This window comes from Teleopsis dalmanni, chromosome 1 (genome assembly GCF_002237135.1).
Source record: "Teleopsis dalmanni isolate 2A chromosome 1, ASM223713v2, whole genome shotgun sequence".
Lineage (NCBI taxonomy): Eukaryota > Metazoa > Arthropoda > Insecta > Diptera > Diopsidae > Teleopsis > Teleopsis dalmanni.
This window is the reverse complement of record NC_051846.1, coordinates 200,126,802-200,145,573: the sequence shown is the minus strand read 5'-3', so window position 1 is coordinate 200,145,573 and position 18,772 is coordinate 200,126,802. Positions and strand designations below refer to the sequence as shown.

Here is an 18,772-nt window from a genome sequence, read left to right as displayed (position 1 = left end):
ATAGAATAAAAATACTATTAAGATAAATTTGCGGTTTCAAAATTGTCGATCTATGCTCCAAAGACATTGTAAACATCAACTTACAATTTTGAATTTTGTCGTTAACAATGTCTTATTAAGCAGTCTCTAAAGATTAGTGGAAGCGCATGGTTTTTAACAGTGCTAAACTTAACAGGATACGAAACTAGTTTAGACATTTTTTAGACAATCTATATAAACAATTTAATTGACATAAGTAATACAGTAAACAATATTTTTGCAAAGATACATGATATATCAGGCTCAGGGAATTCTGTTGTAAGTTAGAAGATTTCGACTATAATAATAACTAATTATATTACGCTGCTGCTAGTAAACCAGCATATCTCTAATCGTAATCACTGATAAATAAATTTTAAGATTTATCTGAATATGCTGATATGTGAACAAATGTTGCGTATTTTGCTATCAGTTTTAAGTACGCTGGAGCTTATGATATATAATGAGTATACGGCAAATTTACAATCTTTGCGTAGTCTTGCAATTAGTTGCGATAACTGATATTTTTATTCTGTTAAGTCCACTCTAGTATATATTCGGAGTTGAGAATCAACTGGTTTTTAAATTTACCAATCACTATACAGAACGTTACAAAAGAAACGTGAAATAAACCCCACAATGGAAACTAGACCCATTACTTCATATGTTCTTAACTGCTATAATAAAATTTTTAAACACATGGAATATCAGATTACATTATTTTAATTATTGAATCTCAGAATGGTTACAGGCTCCTCGGGAAGGTATGCAGATCTGAGGTCAATTATTGTTTAGTCTGATGAAGTGATAAACAATAATCCATTCAAGTCGTAAAGCGGGGTTTTGAAGATACCTCGAGTTAATAAAGAGTAAGAGTGCTCAAGTGCACTGGTTCAAATAGCTTCAATATAAACAATTTTCACCTGTGAATTTTTTCTGATATAATTTAAGTTTTCAACATTCTTAGAATTTTAGATAAAAACATTTTATTCGTTTTCAGTAACAAAACATTTGAAAATAACACAAAAATGTCTATAGTCTGTACTATTAACTTTTGTTAATACTAACATCTAAAACAGATATGTTATCTTGACTGATTCACTATACAAAAATGCCTAAATTTCATATATTAATAATAAATTTTATAATGATGGCATAAAATAATTAATTACTTTTCACATTGACCACATTAGTCAATTTATACATTATTAGAAAAGTTGTTAGCATAACTTCTAAACGAGTTCCTAACCTTCCTCAACAAAATTGTATTTAATCCAATCTCGAAACTAAAATCAATAAAAAATTTTATAACATTTTTATTTCAAGATTTGAAAACAATATCAGTATCTGAGTATTATGTCAGATTTGATAGTTCCATTAAGTTACCGAAAATTTATTATGAATACCAATTTTTTTTTGATTTTATATGATTTTATTATTTTGATTATATGTATGGTTAATGAGTTATTTTCACATTTTCAGTTTTAAGTATTTAATATAACGCATTAAGTGGTATTATTACTAATAGAGTACAATAAAGCAATTAAGGTACGATAAAATCGAATAAGTTTACCTAAAATATGAATAAATATAAAAAAACTGTATATGAATTTCGGTTATTATCAATGTCTGCAAATTTATGATACTTCCTCTGTTTTGTACGGGTGTGACTAATTTTAATTAAAATTAAACTTCAGTATAAAAATGGTTAGTACTCTACTCGCGAGGAAGTAAATAAAGTAATTTAATGACAAAAAACTATTCCAAAAACCCAAACAGCAATTATAATAATAATTTAAATATTAGTAAACATAATAATACCTTTATAATAGTGATAAAATAATAAAAAGAATAATAATTAGTTAGAACGCAAATTAACTACAATCTTTTTGAAATGTATTCATATTTTGCTGAGTGTATCAGTAATATTCTCACTTGAACTGAATGCCAGATTATAATTGTTTTCAAAAATTTGAACTTCTGAGAAGGTGGGTGTAAATAAAACAATTCTTCAAATTAAAGATTTGATACTGAATGAAATTTTATAACTTGTTACACATATTTCGTTTCTGAAGAGATAAAATTTTATTGACATATTAATATTATTTTAAAAATGACTGATTCTGCAGATAATGTTTACAAAGAAACAAAATTTTTATCAGTGTACTAGTATATGAATAATAAAAAGGGTATTATTCTTACAAATAAATAAAAAAATTAAATACTAAATTAATATTAAAAAAGTTTATAACGTTCATAAAATGTAATTAACGATTTAGCAATAAATCTAATATTTTGATATTTTTTTAATACAATATGTCGTGATATATAAACATGTGATATATATGTATAGAACAATTTAAAAATTTCCTATATTAAATAAATTAGTTATAAGATTAAAAATTCAAAATCACATTTATATATATATTCAATTATATAACTTAATCAATTAATTGTATAGCAAAAAATTATTTGTTGCATTTAAAAACTTTAGGTTAAGTTAAATTGGAGAACGAGTCAGCGACAAACTCCAGGGCATCCCCGTGGATATACCACGCTATCTGGTATATACACGGGACAGAAGTTGATTCTGATATCTCGTTGTTAAATTACGTTAAGTAATTTTTTTTCTTTAAGAATTTTGTGAAAAATCCGACATCAATTTCTGATAGTTCTACCATATGCGTTTCTAAAAAGAGAGTAGCACTACTTTTTACCAACGTTAAGCATCAATAAGCACAATAGGTGTGAGCTTGGTGGTTTTTCCTCTTCACCATATTTCCTGCAAAAATTTAAATATGCAGGAAATAAAAAACACATGCGGTGCTTTCTAACTCCCATAAATGTAACATAAGTTAAATTTTACACTTTTTAACGTAAATTATAACATAATTAAAAACTGTATAATATTCATGTGAGTATATATTATCTCATATCTGCTATATTAAATCTTAATCAATTACGCTCTGGTATCTATAAACTTCAGAGTATTTCAATTTCAAGAGTAATGTTAGTTATTCTTACTAATTGCCTGTGTGGCACTTATTATTATTAAAAATATCTGTATGCTCAACTAGAAAGTCTCTAAACCAGGAGTTCCAGAAGCAGTAAGAGTCACACCTTGGATCTTATTGTTGTTATCGATAACCAAGTGCCACTAACCATTCACAGCAAGGACTTAAAAATTATATCATTTTGCTTAAGCTTAACTCCTAGACTATCCAATGAAATAAATAATTTTTTTTTTAAATTGTAATCTAGAAATCTTTTGATCTAGACGACTAGACAACACTTTATCTCGTTGTAGTGCATTTTATATTTCTTGTTTTTATCTTTCAATACTGTTGACATTAATGCAATAATAACTCAAAACTTTCTCTGAGTTAATAATAAACAACATGTTTTATATATACTATAAAATTTATACAAATTTATAAAAATTTCTCTATATAAATTCTGGAGTAAATTACCATTGAATGTCATCAATTTTGCAACAACTTCTACAGTCGAGTTCTACAGAACTCCAAAACAGATTTTAATTAGATTATTCATATCGGTATGTTTTTTATTGTAACAGATATATCGCATACATATATCTTTGGATGTGAGATGTTTACAATACATACAAAAGTTGAATTTACAAATGCAGTGAAGTGAATGAAAATGTGTTCATAAAGTAGCTTATATATAATTAGCAAATTATGAATCTATCGTTTAAAGAGGGAACTAAAACCACAATAACCACATTTGAGATTTTATGAAATATTACGGAGCAAAAAATGATCCAATTTTTCGATTTTCTTGTAAAATTTGGAAAGGTGGACTTTGAGCCGACAATATATTAAAATCAAAGCTATGTGATAAAGCTACTTGATACAATTATCTTTAAAAAAGAAGAAAGCCTTAACTCGCTTGATTTACACTTGATTAAAGTTAATATTTTATATATATTTATATAAAAATTACTACTAAAATTTTATGTTCATAAAACTGAAATTTATTGTAATAGACAGTTCTATTTTATATATGATAATATATTTTAATGACTATTGAATTAGTAAATCATTAAATAAGTTATTAATTTTTCAAATCGCTTTACCTTTTATATTTTTAAAAATTATTTTACAATTTATTGTATAAATAATCATTTATCAATATAATTTTTATTAAATTTTTAAATATTATGAAAAAAAAAAACGTTTACCTTCTTCATCGTTTTGTGGCAAAGGGGAATATCCAATTGAGCAGTTTTTGAAACACAATGAATTCATTTTGTTATAAATTATTTTCAAAAGTTTAAATAAAAATATACAAAAACATTAAACAATATGCTATATAAAAAATCTATAGGTTAAAGCAAGCTTTAGGTGCGTTATTTTAAGATAAATCTTAACCACAAAAAATTGTTTAAACGATTTTAATGGAGACAAAAATAATTTCTTTATTAAAACTTCATATTGAATATTTGAAAACATTTCGTTTACATTTCTTTTTAAAAAATACAAATGTGTTTGAAGAATATATACAATATTTTTGCAATATTTAACATTTTAACAATTTAAAATTTTGTTGATCAAAGCACTTGAGTTCAGTTCACTTTCTACTGAAAATCAAATGTTTCTTCTACAATCACTTTTCTCTAAAAAAATGTAAGTCTTATTCGCAATATTCTCTATTTTATTTTACATATTTTTGTATATTATTCATAAGCAAAAAGAGAAGTTAATCTATAAAAATAATTAGCAAAAATAATAGCTTAGTAAAAAAGTCAAATTGATGGGTTACTTCATTTTTTTACATAGTATTTAAAATTTTAAAAAAATTATAAAAGTAAAACTTCGTTTGATTTTTTTTAAAAAGATTTTTAATTGTTATAAATTTATTTTAAAAGCGAATTAGGTTATACCTAGCTAAAATCAGCAGAATGATAAGTTCGATAAATTTACTAAAAACTTGCCAGTGTAGCCATTAGGTTAAGTAAGGTTAGATTGGAGAGGTAGTAGTAACCCAAGCTTATTTTAGCAAAAAAGGAAGTGAACCTATAAAAATAATATAAAAAGTCAAATTGATAGGTTAGTTCTTTTTTTTTCAAAATATATCTAATTGCAAAACAATTAGAAAAGCAACGCTTTGTTTAGACTTTTTGTAAAAAACATTATATTATAATAAATTTATATTAAGAGTTAAGTAGCTTAAACCTAGTAATGGATTTCAGATCAGTAGCCCCAAACATATTAAAAACCGTCGTAAGTTTCTCAGATTAAAAATCTTGCTGGCTAGTGTTATTGGAATATACAGTACAGAAACATGTTAATTATTAAAATTATTATTAATTATTATAAACATTTGCAGAGAAAGAGTGTTAAAGGTGCATTTAGCACTAAAAAAAAATTAGCGTTTGATAAAACATGATATAGTACCTTTATCAATAGAAAAATTTAAACTATGATGTGTTTTCATGTATACACTAATATACTATACACTTAAAATATAGTTAAAACATTTTTATAGACCGTCAGATAAAAATGACTATATTAGGTTACTATTAGCTGAATGACATCTGATATGTTACCAACATGATTTTAACGTTATTACAATTATTACAATTTCTAATGTCAATAAAATGATTTACTGAGGGTTAATAATTTGATAAGAAGTTCTACTTAAAGCATGTGCTAAAATAAGTTAATTTAGACAATTATGTCTATCGGTTTCTAAATAGAAAAACCGATGATCATAAGACACCTACACAGTTACCTATTCTAAAAATCAAAAATATTTAAAAAAATTGGAAGATATATTTTAATAATTATTTGTTTATGTAAAATATAATAACAATAAATATGTAGCACAGTAATTTTACTTTTTGAACATTTTGTTGTTGTAGTTAATACGGAACTTACATGTGCATACAAGTTTCGAATTTATTTTTCTTTTATTTTTTGGCTTTAAATAAAAGTAATTATATATCTAACATATACAACTATAAGTAACCGCATCAAATAGTATCGATTACCCCTTTATGAAAAGTAAGTAACATATTCAAATGCAGAATTTTTGGTTGTTTCGAATTAAATATATTTAAATATTTATAAAAAATTAAAGCAATTCAAGCACATAAATTTTCTTAAATTTTTCGATGCACACGATTTGATTGTGAACAGATTATACCCAGAATTTCAATTACCTTTACTGAAGCTTATGAGTAACCAAAAAACTCCCGTGAATGTTTCTTATTATAATTTATTAAATTCTTATTTCCTGAATTTTTATTACGTAAAATTTAAAATATATGTAAAAGTATTCCAAATAATTATATGGAATACAAGTAAATAATTGGTATAAATTCTAATATATCAAGTAAAATTATTTAGTAGTTCACATTTGTCTAAATATTATGTCTACATATTTTCAATAAGATTGCTCTTCTGATAAATCAGTAAAACTTTTGTAGGTTTAATTATACAAACACTTCATATCAATCATTACATTAAGTGTAAGTGTAACTAACTATATACACGTTTTAAGCTAAAATTAAAAAAATTCTACTCTTGTCTATGCTGAAATCAAAACATGTGTACAATTTTTTATGCATTTTCCAAGCAATTGCCGGCATACATACTTAATCAAGCGGTAGTAATTACACAAACGCCATGACTGTGAACTTAAATGACTTTGTTCTCACATGAGTTTCACATGAGTAGTATATATGGTATACGTACTTACATGCATATATAAATATTCACATATATTCACATCTATTTAGTATGTGTGATTCAAATCAGCTGTTTGTTAGAAATTTAATAGACGCAGTTGGTTAGCAAAAAAAATTGCATCTAATAAGAGAGCAAAACTAGCTGCGATAATTTAGTTTGAAATATAATGACCGTTTCTGGCACGCTATGCTCACTGGAAACAGACATATTAACTTTTGATTTGTAAAAGCACATATTATTATAATTTATGAGGTAATATATTTCTAAAGACGTATGCAGTCTTTAGACTGGCATTTGTATATTTCTGCTAAAGTTCATAAGTCTGTTTCTAAGTCTTCAATCGAAAATTTTATACTGGTTGAACTTATCGTGCATTGCGACTTAAAAGATCTATTGTACCTCTTAGTCGGATTAGAGTGTTTCTCCACGTCGGATTTCTTTTATGAAAGACAGTATAGCGCCTATCTTTCCTAGTCTTGAATCCTTATGATTCACACCTAGACCCTCCTAGGTGTTTCTTCCGCTTGTACAACAGTGCCGTGAACTCCCCAAGCACATGGTATGCAGTTTCTCTCTCTTCTCTACAGTATCAGCAGAATGAGTTGGATTGAATTCCTAACTTTGATAATACTAGTTATATGCACTGCTATTTGATGCGCTTTACTAGCAAAAGTCCAAGCCAATCAACAGTGTGTTTTCATTGTTTTTCTATTTAAATTTTTTTATTATTTATAGAAAAATAATTGTAATTAAAAGATTTTAACAATAAAATGTGTCATTTGACACCCAGCGATTACTCTTTGTTTTTCTTACATAAACAAATTGTTTAACTTACTATAAAAATACGAAACCGTTGCAATGAAAAACCTTTTTGTTAAGTTCGAAAAATTTGTAGGTGTAAGTAAACAAGAAATAAAATGTATTAAAAACTTGCTAGAATAGTTCTTGACTTATGTTATGGTCTTTGGATTGGTACATCTAGGGTAACTTTTTTATTCGAGATTCTCTTTAAGTGCAATTTTCATTATTGATTGGTACATCTCTATAAAACACAAGATTAATTTATAATAATCCAGATACTTTGTCTGAGTAGCAAGATTACCCCTGATATTAACAGTTGTTTTATATGCCGACAAATAAAGCGTGATTTGATTCGATGTATGTATTTATGAAAAATATAAACATCTACTAACACAACTTACAAAAATTTAAAAAATAACTCTAAATATGTTCGAAATATGTTTGGCCAACAAGATTTGATATATTTAGAGTAAATCTAGTTTGAATCCAGATTTACCAATCTAAAACGCCATAAGTGTAGGTTGGAGTAGCATCCTTGTGCACTAAAGCTCACTTAAACACAAATAATAGTCCGTTGTGATACCAGAAACTTCCTGGATAAATTACATAAATATTTTGGAACAGGATAGCTTTAGGTTGTTCGTATCACCATATAGTAATGAAAGGATTGCCAGCGTGAAAATGCACCTAAATGATGATAGACCAAAAGTAAAGTTATGGGCATATCTACCATAACTTCAGGCAGTCCTGTGCCGCAGTAACAAATTAATTTGAATGAGCATCTTTTTACATTCTTAAAAACAGCTTTTCTTATACTTTTGGTTTTATATTAATATTTCCTTCGCTAGTCCATGTATATTATCTTTTTGTCCAATCAGATATATATTTTTTTTATTGTTGTTATAGATTATTATATTATATTAGTTCATTAACAGCAACTACTTATATGCGAATGACGTAAAAGAGACGCTTTAAATAAAATTGAAAACGAAAAAACTTTCCGATAAGATTTATATATAAACATAAAAATAAAAACACAGTAAAAGTGAAACGTATATATATTTTGGAAAACTTAATATAACGTCTTTGAAAATGAACTTTAAGTATGTTATAATTAATTTCTTTTCACATCGTATGTATTTAAAATTTTTATTTTATAATTTTAAGTTAATATAATATTTATATATTATATCTTTTTGCAATTAATAATTACAGCTTAAATATAATTTTAATTCAATTTAATAATTAATTTCAAAATTAATTTAAGTATTGATTTAAAATTTAATTAAAAATAAGACCTACCATTTAACATATTTAAAAAATGTGATTTTTGTTATTTTTATTTTTATAATTAATTTACAAATTAGTTTCTTTGCTCACTCATGTACTTCAAATATTCTTATCAGTTATTATTTTACTTTCAAACGTCTATCACAGATCACGTGACAGTTTTAAAGTGATCAAAACCTTTCTGTGGTTAATACCTATTGTTTTTATACATGTATGTATGTATTTAATTGTATTTTCTTTTTCACTAATTTTGGCAATAGGTTAGTCTCTGATATATAACATATATATTATTTCACAATATTAAAAAGTTTTAAAAATATCAATATCGATTATAACACATATTTTATATGGAATATATTAGAGAGGTTTCGAAATATAGATTCGTACAGAATTTATTGAATACTAAAAAATAATATTTACACGTGTCTCTTTTAAGATAAATAATTTTTGATATAACAGACAAAAATAATTCGATACGCGCTATTGTTAGTAGATGCAGTTGGTAAGTTCTTTACAGAATTATTAATAACTCTTAAATAAATATTTCTTTTAGCTATATTAAATAATATGTGCATAACCATTTATTATATCCATGAAAAAGTATAAAAAATTAATCTTAAAAGTGGACAGAATGGAAAACGACAAGTGCGTAGATATAGATCATAGCAGAAAATATTAGAAAACACTGTAATGATTAGAAATAGGTATATACAATGATATGTTGAAGAGATTCACTATTTATTGTTTCATAAATTTTAACTTAAAATTACTTGAAAATTAAATACCCAAGTCACCTTAACATATATACAGTACAGACTTCTAAATCCATTACTGTGTAAATGTTATTTATAAGAACTATACGAGGATATTAATTGATAGAAAGATGAGTCGAACTTTAAACAAAAAAAAACACAAATACTTAATTTTGGCAATAAAAATAAAACAGTATTGGAATTTAAACACATTAGTAATAATACTGATCATAATCAGTGTTAAATTATGCTCTAGAACTACTCACATGCACATTCGATTATATACAAAAATCAACAGTATTTTGCACCCTATCAAGTAAGAAAAATGACACTAAGCCTTAAATGTCTGTCAGTAATATTCTATCCCAATATTCTATTCTACGCTAATTTTCAGCGAGCTGACAACGCACTTTACCGTTTCAAGTCTCTGGGTTCTCGGACACAAAGATATTATAGCCAATTACAAAGCAGATATGCTATCAAGACGGGATACTTTAACAAAACATTCGGAACATTTGAATAATATAAGTATATTGGTAGATCATATAAATAAAAACAAACATTAGAATCTTTTCATGTAATACAGTTAAATACAAGATGGGAAAGATCATTTGCATTTGTACGCAAATTGATCTACTTTAAATAGGAAAATATCTCATTAAGACCTCATTAAGATGCCACATAGGGATATTGTAATTATAGTGGGACTACTGAAGAGTGACTGTCAGTTAAGATATCCTGGTTAGAAACCAAAAACACTTTTCAGCTGTTCTTGCCACAGATGGGAGAGGTACTTCACATGTGCTTTGTTATTATGCAATGCTTGTATAACCTAGGTGAAACATCCTAGCAACTTATTTTTTACAGAATCTTAGCCAGCTGTAAATCCACTTTGAAAATAGCATTTTAGAGCTTCATTAAAAGTTCAAAATAGTTTTAAAATTTCTAAGATTTCCCATTAACTTTATCATAACCTAATCTAGCAATATTTTCTATAGGTACTCTATTTAATTTTTTTGTCTTACAAACAATACAATGTTAAGCACATTCAAAAACAGTATATATATAAACTATTAGATAACTTTTGCATACTTAAAGCATTAATAATTAATTATACTTGTACAGCAGTAAAAATACTTCAAGTTATTATCAATAGCTTTTGATACGATAAAAATAATGTCTATAGTCGTTATAACTAAAGAAGGCGAACCCCTTTATTATGTAAAAATTAAGTAAAGTTAAGCCTCACTGAATCCAAAATCATTAACCGACTTGAAGTATTCTACAAAAGAATAAAAAAAATAAATAAAATTAAAAGAGCGACCATTTGTAGGTATATTGGCTCGTGCGTCTTTTCGCAACACTTCGAAACTTCTTGAAATCAAGGCAATATCAATAAAATTTTAGAAAACATAAAAACTTAAAAAATTACTAAGATTAAAAACTGTTTATATGCTTCATACAAAAGATTAATTATATCTCTAGACAGATATGTATAATAAATAGATAATTCCAATGCATAAAAAGCAACATCTTTATTTCAGCATAAATGCAATTAAAAAAAACCTTTATTAATGAGAAGCTGTTCATTTTTCCAAAAATTGTTTTTTTTTATATAAAAGTACTACTGTCTTCGTCTGCAGACAGTTTTATGAGTGCTGATTTTTTATTTTATTTGCAAAAATAAACATTTCATTAGACAAAAGCATGGCACTTCGCCACTGTTTATAATCTTCCAACTCCACAGTACTTTAAAATACTAATCCTATTCACATATTCATATAAATTTTTAAGTTTACTTATAAGTAAAAAAAACATCACCTTCGAATTGAACTTCATTTTTTTTCTCGTGAAACCTCAACTGTAGCTCAATATTCAATAATAGATTTGTCGCCGACAATATATTTCGGAGAATTTATAAAATTTAATAGCTTTACTGCGCTTTAATATTAAACGTTAGTATAGTGGTTTCTCATTGGACAATGCAAATTGGAAAGATACCTATACCAATGAAACATCTCTAAAAACATTAATTGCCATTAGTATCTTATATACTTCAACTTGAAATGTCAAGTTCAAGCTTATAGCAAATAAGTATTCAACACATAAAATAATTAAAGGTAGTAAAAAAAAAAGTATTGAATGAATTTTAGTTTCCATACACTAGACCCAGAAAGGTCCATAATCGCGTAACTTTATAATTTGTTGGAATCAATCAAGGAACATCAAAGGGAACAAGATAGCTGACAGTTTTACCGGTATACCGGTATAAATTACCCTAGATACCATTAAAATAAGTACTTATCTCTACTTTCTTTAACTTGCCAATAACAGATGAAAAACACTTAAGTCATGTGCAACTTTCAGTTAACATGCCCACTTATAATAAAATTAGATCCTCGGAACTCATCAAAACAGATCACGTGAACACTGCAAGGCTTACTGCAGTTTTTATTTTTAGTCATTGGTGTATGCGAATCCACGCAGAGAATCTGCGTATTCCTTATAATCCTCACTGCAGAAGTTGTTGAAACCCACAGGAAAAAGAAACCACAATACATTTTCTCTATGAATGCCCAGCTTTGGCGTCCAGAAGAAATAGATTTTCAGGAAGATACTTTTTTGACAGTCTATCTGACTGTTTATCGGTAAATATGAGAGACCTTTTAAATTATTTAAATTCGACGGGGTAGATTTAGTCTCCACTCTTTTATACTAGGGGTTCTTGCGAGGGATATGGTAGCAAAACGGTGAAAAATCGGTAATTAAGGTATATGAAAGTTATCCGATGGCCTACCACTGCAACTAACCAACCAATCAAACGACTAAATGTGAATACGGTTCTATGAGCAAGAAAACATAGCTTTGAATTTACCAGGCAAATTGCATATTTGTGAAGTTGCTTAGAAGTTGCATTTTTGTGAAGTTCGCCTTATACACTAAATTCTACTATAGATGTGTGGTAATTAATTTGAATTTATAAATTTGAGAATAAGATATATCATAAGGAAACCTAATTTTTTACGATGTTTCCTATACAAACGATTATAAATTTTATTTAAGTAATTTCAAAATAATTAATATTTAATTTACCTCATCATAAAATAAAATTATTTTCAAGAACAACAAAAGCTATGACAAGTTTAATATTCGTATAATATAAATACAATATATATAATATATGTACATGTTTATTCTAGAATAAATTAATAAGCGTGTTGAACAAAATGATAATATTATAGAAAGCTTAAAGAGATTAAATATTATATGTCATTCGTACTTTTTTCACTTCTAATGAAAAATTTATATCTTCTTCAAAATGTTTGTTTAAACATTTCAGATACTTTTATTAAGTATGACAATTGCAACAACTTTTGATAAGTAAGTCATAAAGAGATATTAACCGACTTAGGTAATTCATGAGAACACTTGTGAATATACAAAAATCAAATTAATATAAATAAAATAAATAAAGATTTTTAAATATGTGTATATACATTTTTAAATAGTAAACAAAAATTACAATACCAAATAGAACATTTTTATAACGTGTATATTAAGTGTTTACAACATGAATAAACAAATTAATATTGTGAAAAACATAGTGAAAGAGAGAAACAAAATATATAACACTATTATAGTTCAAAAAAGAATAGATTGAATAGGGAATCGAAAGGGATTAGCAGACTATTCCTTTAACATGGAATTATGCTTTTTAAATTTTAACAGATTTTTTTTTAAATGTGGACCAGGTTTTAAAGTTGAAATATGAATATTAAATTATAATTATAAATTTAAGAAATTATAACCAGGATAATGGCAAAGTTCCAATTCGAATTACGAGTGGGAGCTTGGCAAATTTATTAAAATTTAACAAATAAAGAATTAAATTAGTGTACGTGATAAAGTTGAGGTACGGGACTGGAAACGGCAGCAGAAGCGCCTGTATAGGAGTCTTGCATCGGGCCAAAACTTGACAACAAATTGGTTTAGACAAAAATATAAGTAATCATTTTATATGTCAAAGTTGATAACAGCTTATAATTATATTATTATATCTTATAGTTAAAAATAATTAATTATTTATTCCTCATTATCTCACTCTGTAACAGTTGAAGAGAGATCGCTATTATATCCATCTACGTTAATAGAGTAAATTATATGGATCGAGAAGTATTAATATTCCTTTTAACTATCCCCAACTACATAACATATTTAAATTTACTTTTCATTCTATTCATATTCTATCATTATTATTGACATGATATAAGTTTTAATAAATTATCAGGTCAACTTATAATATGATTGAAAATCTTTTGAGTGCGATAACTTTAAGACATTTCAATATCATAGTTAGATTAAGATGTATATATATAATTAAGATGAAGAAGAAGTATGTAAAATAATTATATTTTTAATAATGACGACAAAAAAAAAATATGATATATTAAAATTCTTAGTATCAATAATGAAGAAGAAAAAGAAAATATAAAATATTCCACTTAAATAATAAAATAATTAATATATAAAATTAAGCAATTAAGAAAAAATTAATACAATTTGTCTTTCTGTTAATTGATAAACTCTTATGTAGAATTTTATAGGTAAAATGAGTTTAACAACATGTGTCACCCATTAACATATCTTGTCTAGCAAAATAATAAATTACAATTAAAAAAAAAACAAATTTATGACTTGACAAAAAAAAGATAAAGAATAAAAAATTTGTTGGGAAATATTTCAGTCTAATATTTGATTTATTTTGTTTAAATTTATATTCTTTTCTGTAAAAAGTTTAAGTACTGTTTATTATTTACATCTCAATCTGATTTTGATTTTATGTACATATTTATGTATTTAATATATATTTAATTTACTGACATAAAAATACTGAAATTTAACACTTTTTAATTTATAATATAATAATTTTTTTATTTTTTATGTCAACGAACGTTGGTATTTCTATAAACAATAGGATTGGATTTATTGTAAAAATATCAATACGATATACACGTTTTATTAATTAAAAATATGTTTTCTTATAAATTAAAAATTATTTTTTGGGTTTGAAATGGAAAATTTTTCGACAATATTTACTAAATTATTAAAACATTAAAAATGTGTAATTTAATACATTATTTAATTTGTAAAAAGTTGATATTAAGGATATCATTTGAAACTACTGAAACCGCAGAAACTATTGTTAATATTTTTATTAATTGATTTAATTATATTAAAAATAATAAAATTACTTTTTGTTTATAAATTGATTTAATTATTTTAAAAATAATTTAATTAACTTTTGACTTTATTTCATATTCATTTTAATTCATATTTATGTATGCAAAATTTTCGGTGATCTGTTATATTTGTGAATTGTGTAGTAAAATATATCTCATTTAAAACAAATTTTAAAAACTATTGTTAATAACAAAAAGTATTAAATCAGTTTTACAATGCACATTTTAATTAAGTAATCTTTGCTCACCGTTTACACTGGCTAAACTCTGACAAGATTATTTTAAAATGCTTATAGGTAATATTTTCGAATTTTGCTATAAACAAAAATTTATATTAGTTAATGGAAAAGTGTGAGGAGTGCAAAAATTTTACCAAAAATCTTGCTAGTGTAGGTAGAACGTTAGGTGTATAGAACAGATAATAAAATGATTCTTAAATTTAACTTAATAATAACTTCATTGTCAAATCTACACTTAAGTGTGCATTGTCAAATTGGCCTTAAGTATATTATAGTTACATATAGCAAATAAGTTCATAAAGTGGAATTAAAATATTTACAAAGTTAATCTTTAAAATATGTAATTACATTTACCCTATACCTTTTAAAAACGTTATCAATTAGTTATTAAAAAATTACTAAATATATAATATAAAAATGCATTATATAGTAGATTAAAACATACTTAACACATAAACATGCAACATATTAAACATTTCTGATGTATTGCGATAACAAATAAAAATAAATTATAACAAACAAATAAATTTACTAAACATAATAAATATTTAATGAAATGAATTTTGAAATTAGCTTACGTATCGGTCTCCGCCGCATCTCGATATCAAATCTGGGGTACGTTTAGCCGGGCACAAAAAAAAATCAAATTTCTTCTTAGTTCAAAATCTTTGTTTTTGTTGTTTTGAAAAAACAACAGCAAAAACAGAGCAGAAAAGTAAAAAAGCGGCGAATGAATCGAATTTTTGGCAAACGAAATAATCAAATTTATATTATCTTTAGAAATTTTATTACATATGTTTTTATATGTAAATTGTAATTCAATGCACTTTATATAAGCACTTTATTTTTTTTATTACATTTATTTAATTTTATATACAAACATAGTTAAATCATATACGAACGATAAACAAATTAGCACCACAAATGTTTATAAAAATTGCCACAACTCCCGTTTTACTTTATGCTTCTCATTTGTTTTTGGAGCAACGCACTGAATTTTTTGTTTTGTTTTCATCTCCAATTTCGTGGAGACCAGCTTAATTTTACTGAATCAAAATTCCAAAATTATTTAGCAGAAAAATATGCTTTTATTTTTATGAAACTTTTAAAATATTATTTATGTTAATGTTATTAATAGATAAAATTATAATAACACTTAATTTTCAATATATGTTAAAAAACACTTTCCTAGTGCATTGATATATACTAAATCATTTCAATACTAAACTAACGTGCAATTTCTTTATACCACACAAACCAAAAATTGTTGGTATAAAGGAAAAAGTGCTGCCAAACTTTTCAAACGTAAGTAGATGTGCAGTAAAGAAATGAAATAACGTTGAAACAGTTTGAGTGTTACCGATAATTTAAATTTATTTATATGAGAGTGCATGAGAATGGGAAATAATTTATATATTTAAATTAAATAGTATTATTAAAGCAAAAATTAATAAAAATTTATATGAGTTTCTATTTTAGTAAAGCAGTCTTTCAATAGAATATTAGCTATTATCTAAATTAGTATAATTCGAAAAAATGATTTATTAATTTTTAAAAAAGCTTTGTATAATATTTGTTTTATACATATTTTATACATATATACATATTATATAAAAACATTTTCCAATTGTAATTCTTAATTGCACCAAATGAATATGTATTTAGCTATGGATATAAAAATTCACTAAACGAAAATAGTATAATTTTAAAAAATATTTGAAAATTAGAAATATTTAATGACTTAAAATCAAGTGGTTATAATATGTTAAAGTAAAAACTTCGAGTTTATTTTTAAAAGAAATTCTATAGGTCTAACAATGAAATTTAAAAGTGAATATCAGCTAATGTTTACTATTGTTTAATTGATTAGTTGAATAAACATATTTATTTATTAATAAGTGAATTATAATTTTCAATTAAAACTTGATCTTAAAGCTATGACAACTTAAGCTTTTAAATGATATTTCTGACATATATTATATATGCCATTTTATTTATTAATTAATAAACTAAAATTTTTAAATAATAGCTAATCTTGAGGATATGACTACTTAATAATTTAAGCGTATTTCTGCTTTTAATTATAATAAGTTGTTATTGTTAAATGTATAGTGTATTGATGGAGATATATACATTTTGATAGGAATAATTTAAAGTAAAGAGGAGCATAAATTTTTTATCTATCATTCTTAGGTTGCAAAAGATTTGCTGTATTATATGTACAGTACAAATCTGAAGAGTCGTTCAAAATACACTTAATTAAAGGGCTAATAACCTAATAGTCCAAATCCTTCTTTCTTTTAGTTACCTTTAAAATTTATTTTAATGTTAACTCACAAATAAATAAATATTTGATTGAAAAAAACGTAGACTAAAACAACAAAACGGAAAAGCGTTCATGTCACAGTTATTAATAAAAATCAATATTTGTCACACAATATTCAGAAAATTATTTTTTAATAAGATTAATAAAATTTCAGGATTTGAAATTTTTGTTTGTACCATTCATTAATAAGAAACTGAGTTCATTGAATTTATTACATAAAATTAATATTTTTATTTCTATTTTTATTATTATAATTGTTATTATATTATAATATTATGATATTATTATTATTATTTTTATCCCAATTCTGGGAAGAAATATTACAATTTAAATACAAATACACGGTTAAAATAAAATTAAAAAAAAAATATTTTATAATCAAAAATGTTATATGTATTGGCGATGCTTCTGGTCAGAGCATAGATGGCAAAAATTCTATTATAAAAAAAAAGTTATGTAAATATTATTATGTGTTACAAATGAATATGTAACATTAAAGATATTTATTAAATCTGCTAAGATTTAAAATCAATGGCACTCTTTAAGAACATTATTGGAAAGAATACTTAAGCTGACTTCTTCTGTCAGATCTCGCTTACTTATTTCACGGTCTCATCTATCTTAATTTTATTTATGGTTTAACCACAGACAATTTACTAGTTTTCTTGTTTAGCAGAGGACATCTATATGATTTGTCTGATATGTGATATAACTATTAAACTAGCATTTTATTCATCGGAATTTCAAATCGGAACTTAAATTTATTTTAAGAATTAATATTAATTGGTAATGGTAGGAATCCATTAGTATTAAATCAATATGGCAATATTAAACTTATTGCAATTATCAGATGCTATAAAGACATAGGTATATAATATTTTCGTATCATCTTTGCATTATAAAATTAATTATAAAACACAAAACATTTTTTTTTGTTTTTTGTTGTATAAAAATTTAAATTTAAAATTGAAACAAATAAAATTTGTTTTAGATAGTTATCTTCATCTCACTAAACTTGATTTATTTATCAACCACACTTAAAAAAACAAATAATGTACATAATTGCAAAACACCTGATCTGCTAAATAATTTATCTATTAAAAGAAATATGTATTGTGATAAAACACTTAATAAACACTTATTTATAGTAAAAAAATAGGTGCCTACTTTAAGTTAAATTTTGCACTTGAGTCCGAAACCGGCTTCCATAAAACTGTTTTTTTTTTAAATAAATGTAGACACTTAATTAATTGTCACACGTGTGTTTAGCTGAAGTGCATTTAAATAATTGTAAAATGCAAATAAAAGATATAACTAATAAATTTATAAAAACTGACAAATTGTAAAATGGTAAACACTTCGATTAGCAAACGTAACGATACTTCTCGAT

At 24.9% G+C, this 18,772-nt stretch overlaps 2 protein-coding genes across 3 annotated transcripts in view; both read right to left on the bottom strand.

The window, feature by feature from the left end:
• LOC119671271 (solute carrier family 41 member 2) overlaps window positions 1-15,861 on the bottom strand; it is a 57,583-nt gene extending 41,722 nt beyond the window's left edge. The window contains exon 1 of one of the 2 annotated variants that reach the window (XM_038081829.1): window positions 15,635-15,861. In XM_038081829.1, the coding sequence (XP_037937757.1) occupies window positions 15,635-15,653 (19 nt within the window). In that variant the 5' untranslated portion in view covers window positions 15,654-15,861. Of the gene's footprint in view, window positions 1-4,222; window positions 4,299-15,634 lie in introns of those variants that run through there. The other variant, XM_038081828.1, reaches the window with a different exon arrangement.
• Window positions 1-18,772, bottom strand: part of LOC119671269 (zinc finger CCCH domain-containing protein 13-like) — a 379,289-nt gene that overhangs the window by 294,618 nt on the left and 65,899 nt on the right. The window lies entirely within an intron of this gene.